The sequence below is a fragment of the Ambystoma mexicanum genome, chromosome 4q (assembly GCF_040938575.1).
Source record: "Ambystoma mexicanum isolate Mex_15411 chromosome 4q, UKY_AmexF1_1, whole genome shotgun sequence".
Classification (NCBI taxonomy): Eukaryota; Metazoa; Chordata; class Amphibia; order Caudata; family Ambystomatidae; genus Ambystoma; species Ambystoma mexicanum.
In genome coordinates, this window is record NC_090928.1 from 1,269,167,748 (window position 1) to 1,269,187,547 (window position 19,800).

Sequence of the window (19,800 nt, forward strand, 5' to 3'; positions counted from 1 at the left end):
TTTTCTTAGCGGTCTGGTCTTATTTACATAGTAGAGGACCGCCCTACGCACATCTAGGGTGTGTAGTTTCACCTCAGCCGAGCTTTGAGGGTCCTGGAAGAAAGCCGGAAGCTCGATGGACTGGTTTATGTGGAATTTAGATATAAACTTAGGTGAGAACCTAGGGTGTGTGCGTAAAACCAGTTTGTCTTTATGGACAGTAAAGAAGGGATCCTGCACTGACAGAGCCTGAATTTCACTGACCCTTCTTATAGAAGTAATAGCTACTAAGAAGGCCGTTTTATAAGTCAGGTGTTTGAGACTGCTTTTATGCATGGGCTCGAAAGGGGGTCCCATGAGCTTAGATAGCACCACATTAAGGTCCCACCCTGGTGGTGGGTTTGAAATAGGAGGGTGAAGTCTCTTTACTCCTTCCATGAAGGCTTTACCTACTGGTACTTTCCACCACAAGACCTTGTTATGGGAAGTGGTGTATGCCGACAGGGCTGCCAGGTGTACTTTCAGTGAGTTAAAAACCAATCCTGCGTCTAGCAGGTGGAGCATGTATGTAACAATACTGGAAGGAGTGCAATCAACTGGGTTGATTTGTCTACTCTGGCACCAGATAACAAATCTCTTCCACTTGTCAAAGTAACAGTGCCTTGTGTTTGGTTTCCTAGATTCCTTTAGGATGTCCATTCACCTCTGTGGTAAATTGAGATGTCCAAACTCTATGACCTCAGGAGCCATGCTGCCAGGTTCATTGAGTTGGGTTGCTGATGCACTGTTTGACCTTGGTGCTGGGACAGTAGGTTGTACCAGGCTGGAAGTTTGATGGGCTCGCACGCCCGGCATCCTGCCTAGGTGTGGGAACCACGGTTGTCTTGCCCACATGGGAGCAACTAGGACGAGCGTCATCGACTCTGTTCATCTTGTTCACCACTTTCCTGATGAGAGGAGTTGGTGGAAAAGCGTACGCAAACATCCCTGACCAGTTCATCCACAGGGCGTTCCCTTGGGAGTCTGGTTGGGGGAACCTGGATGCAAATCCTCGGCATTGTTTGTTTTCGCTTGTGGCGAATAAGTCTATAGTGGGGAAACCCCACTGAGAGAAGATATTTTCTACGACCTCTCTGTGTAGAACCCATTTGTGTTCCTCTGGGAGGGAGTCTCTGCTCAGAGCATCCGCTAGGGAATTGAGCTCCCCTGGAACATGTTGTGATGACAGGAAGATGTTCCGTCTGAGTGCCCATATCCAGATTTTCTGGGGAAGCTTGGACAGATTTGGCGAACGAGTCCCTCCTTGCTTGTTCAGGTAGAACATGGCTGTTGTGCTGTCCGTCCGGATCTGCACTGACAGGTTTAGTAGGTGGGGCTCGAACGCTTGAAGCGCTCTGAATACTGCCAGAAGCTCTAGCAGGTTGATGTGGTTCTTGGCCACTGAGGGAGACCAGAGACCCTGAGCTGTGTGGTGGAGATGGTGAGCTCCCCACCCCGTCAGACATGCATCGGTAGAGACTACTGCCTGTACTTCCGGAATCGTAAAAGGGTTTTCCCTGTGCAAGATTCTCTCTTGTCCACCAGTGAAGGCTTTGTACTAGTGTTGGCGAAACTACCACTAGATCGTCCCACTGACCACTTGCCTGAGACCACTGTTTCGCCAACCATTCCTGCATGGGACGCATGCGCAGGCGCGCGTGGGGGACCAGGTAAATACATGACGCCATCATGCCCAGTAAACGCATTGCTTTGCGTACCGTTATTTGGTGACCGGACTGATATTGCAGAATTTGCAGTAGTATATTCCGAATTCTTTCCTCTGAAGGAAAGGTCAACCCCTCTTGAGTATCTAGGATTGCTCCTAGGAACTGTTTGGAGGTGCTTGGCACCAAGCTTGACTTTTTCTCGTTGATTGAGAAGCCTAATTCGTGGAGGAGGTCGATAGTCCTTCGAATGTTTGTCCTGCAAATTACTGGGGTTTCCCCCGTTATGAGCCAGTCGTCCAGATAAGGGTACACCAGGATTGCCTCCCTGCATAGATGTGCAGACGCCACCGCCAGTCCCTTGGTGAATACCTTTGGTGCCGAAGCTATCCCGAAGGGCAGTACCTTGAATTGGTAGTGCCGACTGTCCACCTTGAAGCGCAAGTACCTTCTGTGCGCTGGGAACATGGAAATATGAAAATAGGCATCTTTCATATCCAAGGTTGCCATGTAATCCCCCTTTTTTAGGAGGGGGATTACCTCTTGTAGCGTAGTCATACGAAACTTTTGGGGCTTGACATACTTGTTGGCAGGCCGTAAATCCAATACTGGGCGCATTGTCAAATCTTTTTTTGGCACAAGGAAGTAAATTGAATAAATACCCTTGTTTACCTGGTGTCCCGGGACGAGTTCTATCGCGTCCTTTTCTAGCAGAAAGGCGATCTCCTCGAGGAGAATCTTCTGATTTTCTAAAGAGTGTACTCTTTGTCGTGGAGGATGGTTCCGGGGACGCTGCAGTAGTTCTATACAGTACCCTGTGGATACTGTTGACAGCACCCATCTGTCTGATGTGATCCCTTCCCAAGCCTGGGTGAAGTTGGAAATGCGTCCCCCTACTGGGGTTGCGTGAGAAGGGACCCTGAACTGAGCGTCACTGCTTTGGTGGAGGCGTTCCACCTCCTTTGCTGGGGCTGCCTCTGCCTTTACCACGACCTCTCCTATTACCCCTGCCGTAACCCTGGGTAGACTGTTGGCTGTTCCACTGTGTACCCTGCCCCTGGGAATAGTTAGATCTTCTCTGGGAATTTTGGCCGCGTGGGCGACGAAAATTACTATTCCCTCTCTGGTTAGGGGGTTTATTGGTTAACTGGCCAAGGGACTTGAGTGTCTCGTATTCGTCCTTGGCATTCTTCAGTGCGTCCTCGACCGCCTTACCAAACAACAGATCTGCTTCCACCGGTTTGTCCAACAATGATGCCTGGGTTTCTGCCTTAAAACCAGACTGCCGTAACCATGCATGTCTCTTGATAACAGTGCCTTCTGCTATCAATCTGGTGTCGAACAGAGGCAGCATGCGCGTGGCGTGCGTGCATTTAGAAATGGAGGAGAGGGGGGCGGCCGCAGGGTTTACGCGTCTCCTCTTTCTTGCTCGGCCCGGCCCGGCGTGCGTGTGAACACTAAAGAAGGACTTGACGCGAGCGAAGGCATAGACGCGAAGGCCTCTGCTGCGCGCCCTCCGCCACTACACTAACAAGCGCACAGGAGCCCCACTCCAGCATTAAAGTAAAACACTCAAGCCTGCAATCATGCAAAGACAGCAACTCGTTTATTTTCCTTTTAAATAAAATCAGTGAAGACTGTTTTGCATTTAAGTTAAAGAGGTCCATGCAATAAGCGCAGTTTAGAAACACCACAGCAGTTCCGCCAGGCAGACCATGCAAGGCACCCCACCACCCCCCACTTTCCTCCCCTCCCCCGGCACACCAGCTATTCCGTGGCAGCAATGGGAGCCATTGTTTTCTACATACATGGAGGCAAAAGGAGGCACAGACTACGCACCAGCCAGAAAGAAGGCCATGCTGCTCAATGCCATGGGGGTTGAAGGGCAGCGCATTTTTGCAGCGCTCAAAAGTCATACCCATATCGCATGATGATGAAGACGAGGTCTACGTGGAGGCAATCCGCTGTATCGTCAAAAGATTCACCAATAAAGAAAATGTGTTCCTCCACAGACTCATACTACACAAGCAAGCAAGAGAGTAACAAACCTGTTGACAACTACATCACCATGATGAGGGAACTGGCAGCATTATGTAGGTTTGGCGATAACGACCAGGTCATCCGCGACATGTTAATAGTCCACACAAATTCAAGAAAGGTCCAGGACAAATATATACAGGAGAAAAATTGACCTGGATAAAGCGGTACAGATCGCCTGGGCCGAAGAGGAAACCTCGAGCAGGCGCAGAGAAGTTGGTGGGCCATCACCCGCTCCCGAACAGAATGTTCTGCAGTGGAGAGGGCGCAAAGAGAGACAGCCCGCGAGACTGCCAGAGATAAGGTACCCAAACAGAGAGAAGTACCAAAGTGTTATAGATGCGCCAGCAGCACAAAGCACATGGGGAACGATCGTGACTGTCCGGCCAGGAATAAAGAATGCTCCAAGGGTAGCCATTTGGCCACATGGCTGCAGCTTGCACTTGGCAGAAAGGTACTTGCCTAGACAGTACATTTCCATAAGTCTCTGCCTATGTTCCTCAGGTTTTGTGAGCAATTTGGTGATTTACTGAGGCTCCAGTTATTTATGATGCGTTTCAGATTGAATCACTGTGCCACAGGATAACACTGGGGAATGTGCAGCTCCGTTTGCTGCTGTGGTGCAATGGTTTACTCTGGGCGCGCTGGGACCTGTATTGCTTCATTTGATCTAGCATTCTAAAGCGACTATTTTGTCCTGCACCTGTGCGTTCACCCTTTTCCCTCCAGCCAGGTATTGCTAAGTGTTTGGTACCCGTTGTACCATATGGAACAATTCATCATCTGGGTCTAGTACCCCCGTTTCTTCCGGTTTCTCCCCCTTTCAGCATTCTATCTTGCCGGCTCTGCGCCGTTTTTGTAATCTACCGCTCACCTCTTGAATATTGCCCAGTACGTATTTGATTTAATAGGTGCTTGCAGGCAAAACAAGCAGCTAATGTCAACTTTTGTTTACTTGCTTTGAGAAGTGTGGCAACATTTGAAGACATTCAAAGCCAAAAGCCAACAGGAAATGTTCATGGACATCAAATGAGTTACTAGATGAAGTGGTGGAGGTTGGAGGACGCGCATGGGAATGGGGCTGCTCTTTCACTTTTTCTGTTAGTTGTGCAAAACTGTCAGTCTGCAGCCACAAGGAACCATGAATCTAAAGGAAGGCAATGGTGGTGTTGGAATAGAGGATAGGTTGTGTGGAGTAGCTGGACCCATCAGTACGACGAGGGATGAATGTCTCCAAAAGACTTACCGTGTCTTGTTCGTGATGGGCGAGTTATCAAAAAACCACTCCTGTACAGGAGGCGGCACTGCTGTGAAGACACAGTGAAAGATGGCCTCCTCGTTCTTATTCACAATTTGATCCTCTGGAATGATGACAGGACGTGGAAAGCTCTCATCTGACGAAAAGGAACACAATAAAATAGCCTTTATTATTTGCTGCTTTGTTGACATTCTTTCCCAAATCTCAATTTGTGGTTTTCCAGAGAGTAGGCAGATATCTGGAAAACTACACACGCTCATCAGCTTAGTCTCTCAATTATCTTATTTTTTATTAGTGAATTAGTTCAACAAGGAACTTTTCTCGCACCATACAATACAACATACAAAGATTAAATTCATTTCTTGACTAATTCATTTCATTATTGATTATACGTTATACTTCAGAAAAAGGAAGGCAGTTCTAAGAACACCCATCCCTAAAATAAAACAGCAGGATAAAGGAAACAATTCATTTAAAAAACACAATGCAGCAGGTCTCCAACCATTAGATCTTAAAAATAGAATGTGTTGCCAAACTAGGGCACTCAAAAGCATATCAACATATTGAACAAGATGGCCAAAGTAGTGAAGACGGCGAGAGTCTAAGACCAGGCATTTCAACAATAAATGGTATATTGACTCAATATTCCCACTGCCAGTGGGAAACCTACAGGTTCACAACTCGCATGCAATCATGTCTCTTGCCCCTAAAATATCTTGATTTGGAAAATGGTTGAATCGTAGGTGCAGATACTGTGCACGCCAACATGGACTTGGAAACTGAAAAGTAGTGTGGGAGAGTACAGAGGGAAACGCATATCTAACAAAATACCAGCATACAATCGATATTTACCCACCTCTTATGTAGTCCTAAACCAGTCTAATTCCCAAATCTTTTTTTTAGCTTCTTGCATGAAGTCCCGCACTAGAACGCATGTCAATGTTATAAATATTCCCCACACTTTTTTTTTCCTCTATTAAGTTTATTGAAGTTTACATAAGTATACATAAAATCAAGTTTATCAGTATGATAACTTTTGAATTCACCGCAAATAATCCACACACCCACTACCATCCCCAACCTTAACCGAAAGCAATGTAAAAACAGACCAACCTATCATTACATTTCTTCCAAAAATCTACCCCCACATTTGATCAAACAATTTCTGTTTTTGTTTCTGCGTAGAACACCCTTCTCAATTCTGGAAACCTGCCTCAAGTCCTCCACCGATTCAGAATAGGTTGGCCTCTCATCACATTTCGATTTTCTCAAAACAATTTTCTTCGCTGAATTTGCAGCCCTGAAAAACCAACATTTCTATGAATAAGTGAGTTCTTCTATTTTATCATCCTCAGCCAAGATGATAGTATTGTAGTCAAAACCTTCCTGCAAGGAACAAGTTACTTACCTGTAACTGTTGTTCTCCAGCATGGGTCTGGCATGGATTCACATGCTCATGAATATTCCCCGTCGTCAGGCTGGGAATCCTCGGTATAGAAAAAACCAGTATCAGTTTTGTTTCTGATCGGTCTTTCTTAGTAATAACCAATCACTGGTCTCTGCGTCATACTGACCACAGCCAATGACTGCCCTCTACCTAAGCACCGCCTCTGGCAGCCATCTTCAGATTTGGAAGCACGTGAAGTGGCAGTATGACCAAGTGAAGAGCCGCAGAGGGGTAGGCGGGAGGGTTCGCATGTGAATCCATGCCAGACCCATGCTGGAGAACAACAGTTACAGGTAAGTAACTTGTTCCTTCTCCAGCATGGGGTCTGGCATGGATTCACACGCTCATGATTAAAGAATACATAGCAGTACACACATGCCCAACCACGGGAGATGGCAAAGGCTCAACATTAAGCATTACATCAAACTCAACATTAAGCATCTTACCTCCTCACCAGGCTCACTTTAGGCGAACAGGTTGCGCAGCACTGCTTGGCCGACCCTGGACTCCTCCCTGGAATCCCGATCGACGCAGTAGAATTTCGTGAAGGTGTGCGTCGACCTCCACGTAGCAGCCCTGCATATGTCCAGCAGGGGCACACCAGAAAGGAACGCCGTGGTAGCTGCGATCGCTCTGGTGGAATGGGCTCTCAGACGGCCAGGCAGCGGTCGGTTTGCCAACCGATGACAGTACATGATACAGCCGGAGAGCCATCTGGAAATGGAAGCCTTCGAGAGAGCCTTCCCCTGATTGACAGGTCCAAAGTTCACAAAGAGTTGTGACGTCTTCCGAAAACACTTCGTGCGGTCCACGTAGAACTTCAGCGCTCTAGCCACATCCAGTGAGTGCAAAGTCCTCTCAGCCGGCGACGAAGGCGACGGGAAGAACACAGGCAACACCAAGGGTTCGTTGAGATAGAAGTCCGACGGTACCTTGGGCATGAAGGAGGGGTGCGTCCTGAGCACTACCCTCGTGTCGTGAAAAGTCAAGTACGGGGCCTTGCAGTAAAGGGCCTGGATCTCTCCCACCCGTTGTGCGGAGGTGATGGCCACAAGAAACGCTGTTTTCCACGACAGAAACTTCAACGGGGCCGAGTGCAGAGGCTCGAACGGAGGTCCCATGAGCTTGGTCAGCACCACGTTGAGCTCCCACGCCGGGGCCGGCGCCTTCACCGGCGCCTTCACCGGCGGGAACGATCTGAACAGTCCCTTCATGAACTCTTTCACCAGACGATGAGACCACAGGGACGACCGGCCCGTGGTTCTGGTGTATCGGGAGATCGCAGCAAGATGAATCTTGATGGACGCGTTTGCCAGTCCAGCTTTGGCCAGCGTCAGCAGGTACGGCAGTACCTGGGGAGCCGTAATCCGTAGAGGGTTAATCTTCTGTGCGTGGCACCAGACAGAGAACCTCTTCCATTTGTGTCCGTAGCATTTAAGAGTCGAGGACGCCCTGGCCTTTGCAAGAACCTCTCTGCAGTCGGCCGGTATGTCGTATCCTCCAAACTCTAGCGCTGCAGGAGCCAGGCCTGCAAGTTCAGCGATTTCGGGTCGTGGTGGAGGATGGCGCCTCCTTCCCTGGAGAGTAGATCCGCGTCCACCGGCAGCTTGATTGGCGGGGACGCTGACAAGTCCAGAAGGTCCGGGAACCATATCTGCCTCGGCCACGTAGGTGCGACGAGGATCATCCTGCACCGTGACCTCTTGAGCTGGTTGACGAGCCGGATTAGCAGTGGCAAAGGAGGGAACGCGTAGAGGAACAGGCCCTCCCAGGGGAACGAGAAAGCATCGCCCATGCTCCTCGCCTGGGGAAACCTGCTGGCAAACCTCCGGCACTTGGAGTTTGTCGCCGTCGCGAACAGGTCGATCTGGGGTGTGCCCCACCGTCGGAAGAGGCGATCCACTAGATCCTGCCGTAGTTCCCACTCGTGGCACGAGCGCAGCTCCCTGCTGAGTGAGTCGGCGATGGTGTTTTTTATCCCTGCCAGATGAAACGGCACCAGAAACATCCTTTGGGCGACTGCCCAATGCCACAGGTCCTGCGCCTCCTTGGACAGTGCTGGGGACCTGGTTCCGCCCTGTTTCCTGATGTAAAACATGGTGGTGGTGTTGTCGGTGAAGATCCTCACCACCTTGCCCTTGAGGGACGGAAGGAAGGACCCGAGGGCCCAGAACACTGCACGGAGCTCCAGGATGTTGATATGGAGGGACTTCTCCGTCGGGAGCCAGAGGCCTCTCGCGTGCAGATTTTCGGAGTGCGCTCCCCACCCTTCCAGGGAGGCATCCGTGGTGACTGTCTCCTGGTGGTCTGGGGTCTGGAAGTCCATGCCCGCCGTCAGATGCGCGCGGGTGCCCCACTACCGGACCGCTCGGCGGAAACTCTCGTCGAGTGCGATCCTCTCCTCGAAGCCGCCCGTCGTTTGGATCCAGCGCGCGTCCAGAAACTCCTGCAACGGGCGCATCCGGAGCCTGCACATGGGAATGAGGTAGATGCAAGAAGACATCATTCCGAGGAGGGACTTGATGGACCTCACCTTGGCTGCGTCGGAAACCAACATCCGCTGTACCTTGCCCAGGATGGACCTGGTCCTTTCCTCCGACGGGGAGGCCAGAAGGGACACTGTCGAGCTTCGCTCCCAGAAACAGTGCGTTTTGCGCGGGTACCAGGTGGGACTTGGCGTAGTTCACGGAGAATCCCAGGTCCGTGAGAAGTTGGACGGTCCTTGCCGTGTGCTCCACGGCGAGCTCCCTCGTCTTGGCTCGGATGAGCCAGTCGTCCAGGTAGGGGTAGATGTGGATCCCCTCGCGGCGCAGCTGCGCCGCCACCGGTGCAAGGCACTTGGTGAATACCCTGGGTGCCGACCATAGTCCGAAGGGGAGGGCTTTGAACTGGTAGTGACGCCCTTGGACCACAAACCTGAGGAATTTTCGGTGCCCCTTTAGGATGGGAATGTGGAAGTAGGCATCCTCCAAATCCAACGACGACAGGAAGTCTCCTTCCTCCAGCTGCCCCAGGACGTGCTGGAGGGTGACCATCCGAAACTTCTGCGCCTTGATGAACTTGTTCAGGCGTCGCAGGTCTAGGATGGGGCGCCATCCTCCCGTCTTCTTCTTCACGAGGAAGTATCTCGAGTAAACTCCGGAGCCCCGAAGCCTCTTTGGGACGAGTTCGATGACGCCCTTCCTGAGCATCACCTTTACCTCCAGGAGAAGCTGAAGGACGTGAAGCTCTTTCCTGGCCACGGGGGGGGGACGCGCGGGCACCTTCTTTGAAACTCGAGCGCGTGGCCCCGGGCTAAGGCGTCCAGCACCCAACGGTCGGTGGAGATGGACTCCCACACGCTGACGAAGCTCGCCAGCCGGCCTCCCACCGGGGTGCTTCGGTGGGGGCCCGACCCCACGGCCGGTTCAATCCTGTTTCGACGAGGCTTTGCCGCCTTGACCTCCTTGACGACGGCGGGGTCCGCCAGACTTGCCTCGTCCTCTGTAGGCCTCCTGAGACGACGAGTGGGCCGCTTGACGGTAGGTGGAGAAACCGCCGCCGGAACCTTTGGAGGCGCCCTTGCCTCCGCTGCTCCGAAAGGGCGTCCATCGTTGCTGCAGAACCCCAAGGGCCCGGGCCGTCTCAGTGTCCGTTTTAATGGCCTGAAGGGAATCGTCCGCTGTTTTCCCAAACAGGTTGTTCCCATCGAACAGCATGTCCAGGACTCTGGTCTGTACGTCTTGACGGAAGTCCGTAGCCTTGAGCCATCCACGCCGCCCAAGGCACACGCCGTTGCCCAACTGGCGAAACCCAGTGTTGGCGATGTCCGTCGCAATAGTGATGGCGTGGTCCGACGCCACCTCGCCTTCCTGTAGGATCTCCAGGGCATCCGCCCTCTTGTCGTCCGGTAGGAAGTCCAGCAGGGGAGCCAGTTTGTACCATAGCTCCCTGTCGTAGCGGGCCACGATAGCCAAGGCGTTGGCCGCTTTAATCGTCGTCGCTGCAGACGAGATGACCCTGTGTCCCATAGCGTCCAATTTCTTTCCCTCGCCGTCCGGTGGGGAAGTCGATGTGGAGGCCGCACCCCCCCCTGCTTTCTTCCTGGCCGCCGCGGAGACGACGGAGTCCGGGGTAGGCTGCGCCCGGAGGCACAGGGGGGCCGCGTCCGGGACCCGGTACTTCTTCTCGTACCGATCTCTTCTAGCCGGCGTCGTGGAAGGGTTCTTGAGGAGGGCGAGGCCCTCATCCCAAATGTCGTCCAGTAGAGGCACCGCGAGGACCGTCTTCCTCTTGGCCTCGCGCCGTTGATAAAGGAATCCTTCCTTTTTCTTCTCAGGGCAGAGTTGGAAAAGCTCGGATGCCCTGGCGATCATGGAGTGGAACGATCCAATCTCGTCGGGCGGAGAAACCCTGGTGGGAGGTAACGACGGTAGATCCTTGTCGTATACCTCTTCGTCCGTACCCGTCGCTGCCGTGTCAGTCCCCGTATCATCCCCTCGGGTGGACGGGGAGGAGGGCTGGACGGGGCGCGACGGCTGAAAAGGAGGTGGAGGGTGAATCCTTTTCTTGGGCGGGGGAGCACCAGAAGCTCCCGGTTCAGGATCCCCCGACGGGAGAGGTTCCTCCGTCAGCAACGGTAGTCTCGTCCTTATCTCTGAACATAAGGACTGTATAGCCAACAAAATGGCCGCCGAGTTGTCTTGCGGCACTGGCAGAGGGGAATCCGACGGGCGATCAGGAGCCCTGTCGGCACCCTCGACGATGTCGTCGTCACCTGCGTCGGGATCCATCCCGACGGGCCGGTCTTCTTCCACGCCAAGGCCGTGGCTTAAGACCTCAATCAGCTCTTCCTCTGAGGTTGAGGCCGAATCTACGACGACGCCCTGCCCCCCCCCTTTTTCTTCCCCGCCGGGGGTTTCACGGGGGTCCTATCGATGGGCACAAAAGAGAACTCCCTCCGAGGTGGCAGGGAGACTCTGAGCCCCGAGGTCGCCACCACTGGTGTAGCCTCCACAGGCTGAGCCAGGGCCGCTGCGACAGTATCGATAGAGGGCTTGGCCGGATGGATTAAGGCCTTCACCACCTTAGGTGCGCTCACCGCCTTATCCTTGAGGGGGGGACACTGCCTCGCTCCCCCTCCGATGGGGCCTTCGAGCTCGACCGGGGCCTCTCCAGGAGCTTCGCCGGGTGCTCGCCCTTCCTCTTACCCGACCCAGAGCGTTGGCTCGTGACTGAAGGTGCCGGGGAGGGTGCGCCCTGCCTGGCGCCCGTAGAGCCCGACCGTTCGGCGCTCCCGGTGCCAGCGGACTCGCGGTGCTTGGCCTTGTGTTGGACCCCCGTCGCCGGGGTGTCCTCAAAGGTCTTAGAAGACCGCTTGGATTTCTTCCTCTTCTTCTCGCCTGACGGGCTCTTCCCTTCCAGCCAGTTGGCGAGACGTTGATGGCAGTCCTTCATGGTCCGCTCCGACATATTGCCGCAAAACGCACAGTCCTTCTCCACGTGCGTCTTGTCCTCATGTAAGCAGTAGAGACAAAAGGAGTGTTCGTCCTCCTTAAAGACGTTCTGCAGCTGGCATCCAGGGCAGATCCTGAACAGCTTTCCGGGCGTCGAGCTTCCCTTCTTCTGGGTCATGTCCGGGCCTGAGAAACTTCTGGAGTCCTCCAAAAGCGTAGCTCGACGAGATCTTCACCCTTGAGGGGCGCAGACGAATCCGACACGGGTCCCCGTTGATCGGATGGAGAGTCGGTGGAGCTTGAGGCTCTTTTGACCGAAAAAACGAAGTTTTTTGAGAAAAAATGTGAAAAAATAGCACTAACGCTCGAGAGCAATAGCACGAGGATCCCAACACATGAACGTGCGGTAAAAATCTGAAGATGGCTGCCAGAGGCGGTGCTTAGGTAGATGGCAGTCATTGGCTGTGGTCAGTATGACGCAGAGACCAGTGATTGGTTATTACTACGAAAGACAGATCAGAAACGAAACTGATACTGGTTTTTTCTTTACCGAGGATTCCCAGCCTGACGACGGGGAATATTCATGAGCATGTGAATCCATGCCAGACCCCATGCTGGAGAACAATAAAACCTCATTAATATTCCCAGATCATGTGTTCAAAGGAACCAACTGCATGTTTACATCTCCAACAAGCCTCTGAAGCAATCATCCCTCTCGCATGAAGTCTTTGGGGAGTCTAAAACACTTAAGAATTTTGATTTGTCGGCATTGCTCTCCCAGATTAACGGAAGTCAGGGTCACATTTTTGCAAAGGAACCTCCACCTCTCCACAGACATATCAGAGCCAAGGATCTCAGACCACTTAGTCAATAATCCTTCTGCTGGCGTATGTTGTTGGCCCAGATTCTTATACACATTGGACGCCATACCACCTCGTGTCCTATATTCAGGCAACCATAATTGCCATCCACCGCCATTAGCTGTACTTTCGTTTCGCAGTAAATTTTGCAATTTCCTGTATTCTCCCAATGTGCAGTCTGAGATCTTTAATTTGTGCAAGTCTTTTATAGCTGATGCATTTGCCATCTTCAATCAAGTCGCTCAGCCATAGCACCCCACTCTTATTCCCCACACTTTTGAGTCCAATTTAAGTGGGGCACTTAGTTTCCTAACCATTAATCGATTAAATAACCACCAAACGATGTATTCTTCTGCTGAGGAAATCTTCGCCAATATAACCAGATTCTTCCAAATTAAATGAGCGTCAATTGACAATAGTCCCAACTAGGGCTGTACCGAATAGCATATTTAGTATTCGGCCGAATACCGAATAGTTTGTCAACAATTCGGCCGAAGCCAAATATGAAGCCGAATAGTTGCTTTATTTAATAAATCATGTTCCAAACTTTAAAAAAAACACACTTATTAAAAAAACGAATAAAGCACCATTTTAAATATATTCTATACTTTTATTTCTCTTCATTGTAATTAATGTTGCATCTTTATTTAAAGCATAAAAGCCAGAAATAAAGCAGATTTAACCAAAATGAAGAGACCAAATGTACAGAGGATTGTTTCATATTCATTGCCAGTTAATGTAGGAGGCTTCACAAATGCAAAATGACTGCCTTTGTGAATCAAATGAATTGCATTCTCTATCCAGTTGCAAAGTCGATCCGGTCGAGTTTCGAAACAACTTTTGCAGCTCACATAGAAATGTATAAAATGGTTCATGTCGGCTCATGCAGGACACACGTCAAGAGGACATCTGAAATGCGTGAACTCCATCTCACAACTATTCAACCCACCCAAACAAAAGCTGCGCCCTTTTCACTTATCTTAGCCGCTCCTTCTCGCCAATACACAAACATATGCAACTAATCATTCCTGATAAAACATCAATATTAAACTCAGGACTCAAGTCGTTAAAAAAGAATAGGGGGGGTGGGGGACTATGATGTACGCAATGGAAAGTGAAATGACAGGAACTGAAAGTATCAATGGACATTTCTTTCAGTTTGTCTTTTCCAACGAAAAAAAAGTGCACATTGCATAAAAACATTTGCCAAATGAAAAGATTCTCCAGTATTGTTGCAGGCTAGGTATAAAGGATGAGCACCTTTTATGTCTAAGAATCTATAACAAAACATTTTCTAAAGAGCAGATTAAAATAGAAGATATTTTGCAGCTATGTGATAGCAATTTGTCTGGTCCAATTCTATTCAGTTTTGCAAACTGAAGTCTATGTTTGCCTATCTGAGTTTATGTTGCATTGTATTCAAATGAGAATGTCAAAGTATCCGGCAAGAGCCGAATAGCAAGAAACTATTCGGCTGGAGCCGAATATCTTTATTTCAGCTGGAATTTGGCCGAATACTTGCTCGAAGCCGAAGTTCAGTACAACCCTAGTCCCAACACATACCTCCCATCTGGAGCAGGAAATCTAGATGGAAGGTGTAAAACTCTCCGCCATAAAATGCCCCAATTGAATACACTTAACATTTGGATCCAAAAGAAAAAGTTTCAGCACCATAGCTAATTATGGCAATAACCTTTTTTTAAAATAAAACTCTGGAGCAGGAATAAAAGAAAAATAACCACATTTCTGGACAATCTGCATGGTCTGGGCTGCCTTCGAGATCATTTTTTATTTTTTATAATTAAGCATTTCCTTTAAGTTTCTAAAATAAATAAAATCCAAGTTAGATAAAACTACTCACTCACTCTAGTTCCTTATTTCCTATTAGTCATTTAAAACCATAGTAGCAATTCTTTTGACCTGTATTAAACGAAAAAAAAACCTTTGTTTTATCCACTTTTATAGTCTGGCTATTAGTTTTTTTAAAAAACTTTATTTATATTTTCTCAGACAAGAACAACAACAATGATGAGTTGGAGACTAATTCAGCCCAACAGTGGGACAAGTAACGTGCACCGTAACAACCTTGCCAACCCCTCCCCGCACCCCGCCTACCCCTCCGACCCACCGCACCTCCATGTCCCAACAATATACTTGAATGTCCGGTAATGATCGCTCTCAACGCTTCTCTTAAACCGTCTGGCCATTGGTGTCCACCCAGAGGTATATCCTGGGGATGAGGAATCACGCTTGGAATTCATCAGATATGTTACATAAGGACACCAGATGTCCGGGGGACGTGCATGTACAGGCAGCGTTTTGATGAACTCAGTCTCCACGTCATGACAGTAAAGCACACCTTTCTGCCATCGTGCGATGGAGGGAGGAGGGCCCTGACCCAAGGCCATGGCCACCCTTCTACGTGCCAGGATCAGCAAAACGTTAGCTAGTTTCCTTACTGCAGGTGTCAATCGTTTTGTCATCCCCAGCAGCGCAACTACAGGACTTGGCGTTAATCCTTCACCGATTATCGCCTCTGTCTTTTGGATGACTTGTGCCCAGAATTTGGACAGTGCCGGACAGCTCCAGGCCAAGTGAAAGAAGGCCGCTGCAGGGTATCCACACCTTTCACATTTTTCTTCAGAGTCTGGGCTGTGTTTGCACCTCTTAGCTGGGGTGTAGCAAGTCTGATGCAGGTAGTGACAGCGTATAAGTTTAAACCTCGAGTTCAGCGCTACCTTCCGAGTCAGATTGAGTAGTATGTATGACCATTCTTCATCAGGGATGTGGGTCTGCAGTGCTTTTTCCCACCTTGATTTCATGTGCGTGTTCGCCAGTGCTGTGTCAGTTATGAGGGATCTGTAAATGGAGGATACTAGTCTGCCTTCCCCTTGTGCTTGTATGGTATTGTGGAGTAATGTCCATGTTGCAGGTTACTGTGGGAAGGATGGGAAGATGCCCTGGATGGCATATCGCAGCCTGAAATATATGACTATATCTAGAGAGGAGGTGCCGCCTCTATCCCTAGCCTGTTGGGGAGATAGGAATGTTCCCTCAATAAAAAGGTTGCCCAGTGTTTGAATTTGTGTTTTATCTGCCCATTGAAGGAACACTTTCTCATTCGTCAGAGGTATCCCCGGAATGAACCTTATGGGTAGTACCGGAGAGTATCTATTACACTGTATTTTTGGGAAATTCTTTTCCAGATTGCATACGTTATGAGCACCCCATTTAGTGTGGAGTATGGTAGCGGTAGTTGACTAATTATCACTGCTCTCAAAGGATTGGGTGACGCCAGAGCCCGCTTTATTTGTACGTGGGGTCTGATAAAATGGGTGGAGTACCAATAGCTGAGAAAGTGTGCCTGTGTGGCCCAATACTACCGTTCTAGGTCGGGGAGCGCAAGCCCGCCTCTGGTTGTCGGCAGTATGAGAGTCGAGTAAGCCACCCTCGCCGGTTTGCCCGGCCAGATCAGCTCAAGAATGAGGCCCTTTAGTTTCCCCAGAAAGTGCTGGGGGAGCAGGAGTGGTATATTGGTAAAAAGGTAAAGGAGTTCGGGCAGAATCACCATCTTCACCAAAGACACCTGACCCCAGAGCGTCCGTGGGAGTGATTTCCATCTGGACACCTTGTCTTGGAGAGATTTAAATGTGGTTTCGTAATTGTCCTGGAAAATTTCTCCGATTCAACGACAGGAGGATCCCAAGGTAACGTACATGGGCCCATTCCCACTTGAAATTAAATTGGTCTGAATTTGCTGGTGCAATGCATTAGGGGAAAGAGTATAGACTTGGAATGATTGATTTTCAGCCCTGAGACTAGACTGAATTTAATTATCTCATGCATTATGGGATTTAGGTTTTCGCTTAGGTTTTGGATAAATAGCACTATATCGTAAGCATAGAGGGAGATGACCACCCTGTGGGGACTCATCATAAGTCCTCTGAAGATGCCTGGTGCGCAGGCTGGAGGGCAAGCGGTTCCATCATGAGTGCGAATATTAGCGCAGACAAAGGGCATCCTTGTCTAGTTCCGCGTTGGAGGTAGAGAGGCGCAGATTTCGATGAGCCTAAAATAATGGAGGATTGGGGTTTTTTGTATAGTAGGGCCACCAGTTTAATAAACTGGTTTCCCAGGCCGTGTTGCCTTTGGACTGCGAACATGAAGGGCCACTCGACAGATTTGAAGGCCTTCTCGGCGTCCAGGAGCACTGCCGGTGCTTGTTGTGTGGGTTCTTCTGCTGCTATGGCTCTGAAAATACTCCTGATGCCAGATGTGTCCCGTCCAGGCACAAACCTAGCTTGGTCGGGAAGGATCAATGCCGGCATCAGGGGGATTAACCTAGTGGCCAAAATCTTGGCCAATATTTTATTGTCTAGATTGATTAGGGAAATCGGTCTTTAGGAACCGCATTCCTTGGGAGGTTTGTCTTTTTTATGCAGTAGAATTACGTTTGCTTCCCTTAGGGTCAGCGGGAGAATGCCTTTCTCTGCTGCTTCTTCGTACACCTTTAACAGGAGGGGTGCCATCAATGGGGCGAATGATTTATAAAAAATCTCCAATTAGGCCCTCAGGACCGGGGGCTTTGGTGTTAGGCAGGCTCCATCGCTTCGAGGATCTCTTCCTGCGTAATGGAGTCATTCAGTGGTTCGCGCAATTCGTGCTCCACCCAGTATAGTTCAGTGCCTGTTAGGTAGTTCTGTAAGTGTTCCAGTTCGTTTGAGTAGCTCGTGTTGTACAGGGTTTGGTAGAAGGCACGGAAGGTGTCAGTTATTTCTGGTTCTGTGTGGACTAGTGTCCCCTGGGAGGTGCAGATTAGACCGGCTAGAAGCGCCCCAGGACGTTGCCCCTCACCATACTGGCTAATCTGGTGGCCGCAGCGTACGATCTTCAGCTCACGCTCTGCCAGCGCATTGAATTTGAGTTGTTCTTCTTTGAGTTCCGCCTGGGCGTGCTTGGAAAAGGCGACGGTGTTCTGTTGTTCTAAGGCTTTCAGACAATCTTCGCTGATTGTTAGTTCACGACGTATTGTCTTTAGGATTCCATTTTCTTTAGCGATGCATACGCCCCTTATGTAGCATTTTAACGCCTCCCACAGTGTCCCTGCCGAGGAGACCAAGTCCTGATTATATCCTTCATAGACATTAATCAGGACATTATTCTCCTCACGTAGCTCAGCTGCGAATGCTTGATCTGTCAGCGCACCTGGTTTGAAGCGCCAGTGCGGTGCCGTTGGTTTTTTATTGGGGAGGTTGCATTCAAGAGTCACACTGGCATGGTCTGAAAAAGTTTTTGGTAGGATCTGGCAGCAATCCCATTGGAGTGTGCTTTGGGCAGAGACAAGCAGGTAATCTATGCGTGAATTGGAATGGTGAACTTCGGAGTGGAATGTATACTCGCGTTTCTCCCAGTTTTGGTGCCTCCATATGTCGACTAGGTTAAATGCTTTGCAAATCTCTTGCACTTGAAGGCTCGCCTTGGATGTCTGTATAGCGGTGGTCTGCGATTTATCTTTTGGCGGGACAGGGTGGGTGTTGAGATCGTCACCCCAGATGATGGTTGTTGTACTAATCTGTGTGAGTCGAGAGAGGACCCAATCGAAATTGTTTGCGTTATCCACATTGGGACCGTATGAGTTTATGAACGTGACATCTCTCCCGGCAATGACACCTTGCACAAGTAGGCGCCTGCCCTCGTTATCTTTTTCAACTTTCTTCATGCGAAAGCCAACTTTGGGATTGATGAGGGTGGCAACTCCCCCGGCGTATGACTTTGAAGCTTCCCTTTCCAGCCTGAAGATGGTATTGCGGTCCTTATAATTCAACAGTTTGGCTAATCGGGCGTGGGGGTGCCCTGGGAACCGGTTTGTAATTTGGGATCCTGTGAGCCCTTTCAACTACAAATAATTGCCAGAGCGCTGTGTCACCGAATAGCTCTCTGCACATTTTCTCCACGAGGTCTTCCATTTTGTTGGGAGATGTTTGTTCCTGAACTCCCATCACTCTAATGTTGTTCCGACGTGAGCGCCTTTAAGAATGTACTGTGCCTCGCGGCGGTCGCGCGCGCTCTCGAGCTTTTATGTAATGAGTCGCGTGACCGCAGCGAGGAACGGCAGTTGGCGGAGATGAAAGACGGCCTGAGGAAAGAGGGGCGACTGGCGAGCTCCGTGTGATAATAAACAACTAAATGTTTATTCAGTGTGGCCTCCCTTCTTCAAGTGGCGACGAGGGGGCACACAGAGCTTGTTGAGGAGCCCAGCGACGTTCCTTTGAAGCGGAACGTGCTATTTATAGCTGGATACAGGAGGAAGCCGGTGGAGAGGTGGGGGCCTGAAGAGCAGCTGTCTCAGCAGTGCCTTGGAGCGTGGAGCTGCAGGGGGACATTCTCCCCACTCTCACGTGAACGGCCACATAAGGAAAGGCTGTTTGTCCTGGTGGGTGCTGCCCAATCCCCCTCTCATTGGACACGAAGGTGAGGAGCAGGGAGAGGGGGGGTTGGGGGCACAACCAGGGAGGAGGTGTAAGGAAGGAAAATTCGGAGTAGATAAAAAACACCATAAGAGGGGTGTGTTCAAAACAGGACAGTAAAGATACAGCAAGGTGAATCCCAGTGGCGGGTAGTGCACACAGGAAGACTTCCTCCCAGAGGACAGTAAAGTAACAGCACAGTCTTAAATATATGGTGTGTCGAAGTAAGACTGTAATGTGGTGAACAGAAACTATTCACATAAAAGAATCGCCTAAGGGAAAGCACAGGAGACTGGCAGAAAGTATTAAAAAAAAAAATAAAGTAACACCAAAGGTGAAAATTGGAAAGTAAGCCATTAAGTACAAGAAAATGGCTGCGGCAAGTATGGCACCTCCGCCATCGTTCCTGTCAGAACCTGGTGCTCCACCTATAAGGTGGGATAGGTGGAAGAAGCGGTTTGACACGTACCTGATTGCCATTGGAGGGGATAAGTTTGCAGCAGCAAGAAAGGAGGCAATCCTGCTGCACAATTTGGGAACTGAAGGCAGAAGTGTTTATGATGGATTACCGGATCCTCCACAAGAAGGCCAGGAAGAGATGGACCAGTATTCTA

The 19,800-nt window shown here is 50.1% G+C and overlaps 1 protein-coding gene across 1 annotated transcript in view; it reads right to left on the minus strand.

Moving 5' to 3' along the window:
- Positions 1-19,800, minus strand: part of PTK7 (protein tyrosine kinase 7 (inactive)) — a 998,735-nt gene that overhangs the window by 437,517 nt on the left and 541,418 nt on the right. The window contains exon 5 of the mRNA XM_069608884.1: positions 4,966-5,113. Coding sequence (XP_069464985.1) covers positions 4,966-5,113 — 148 coding nt within the window. The remainder of the gene's footprint in view (positions 1-4,965; positions 5,114-19,800) is intronic.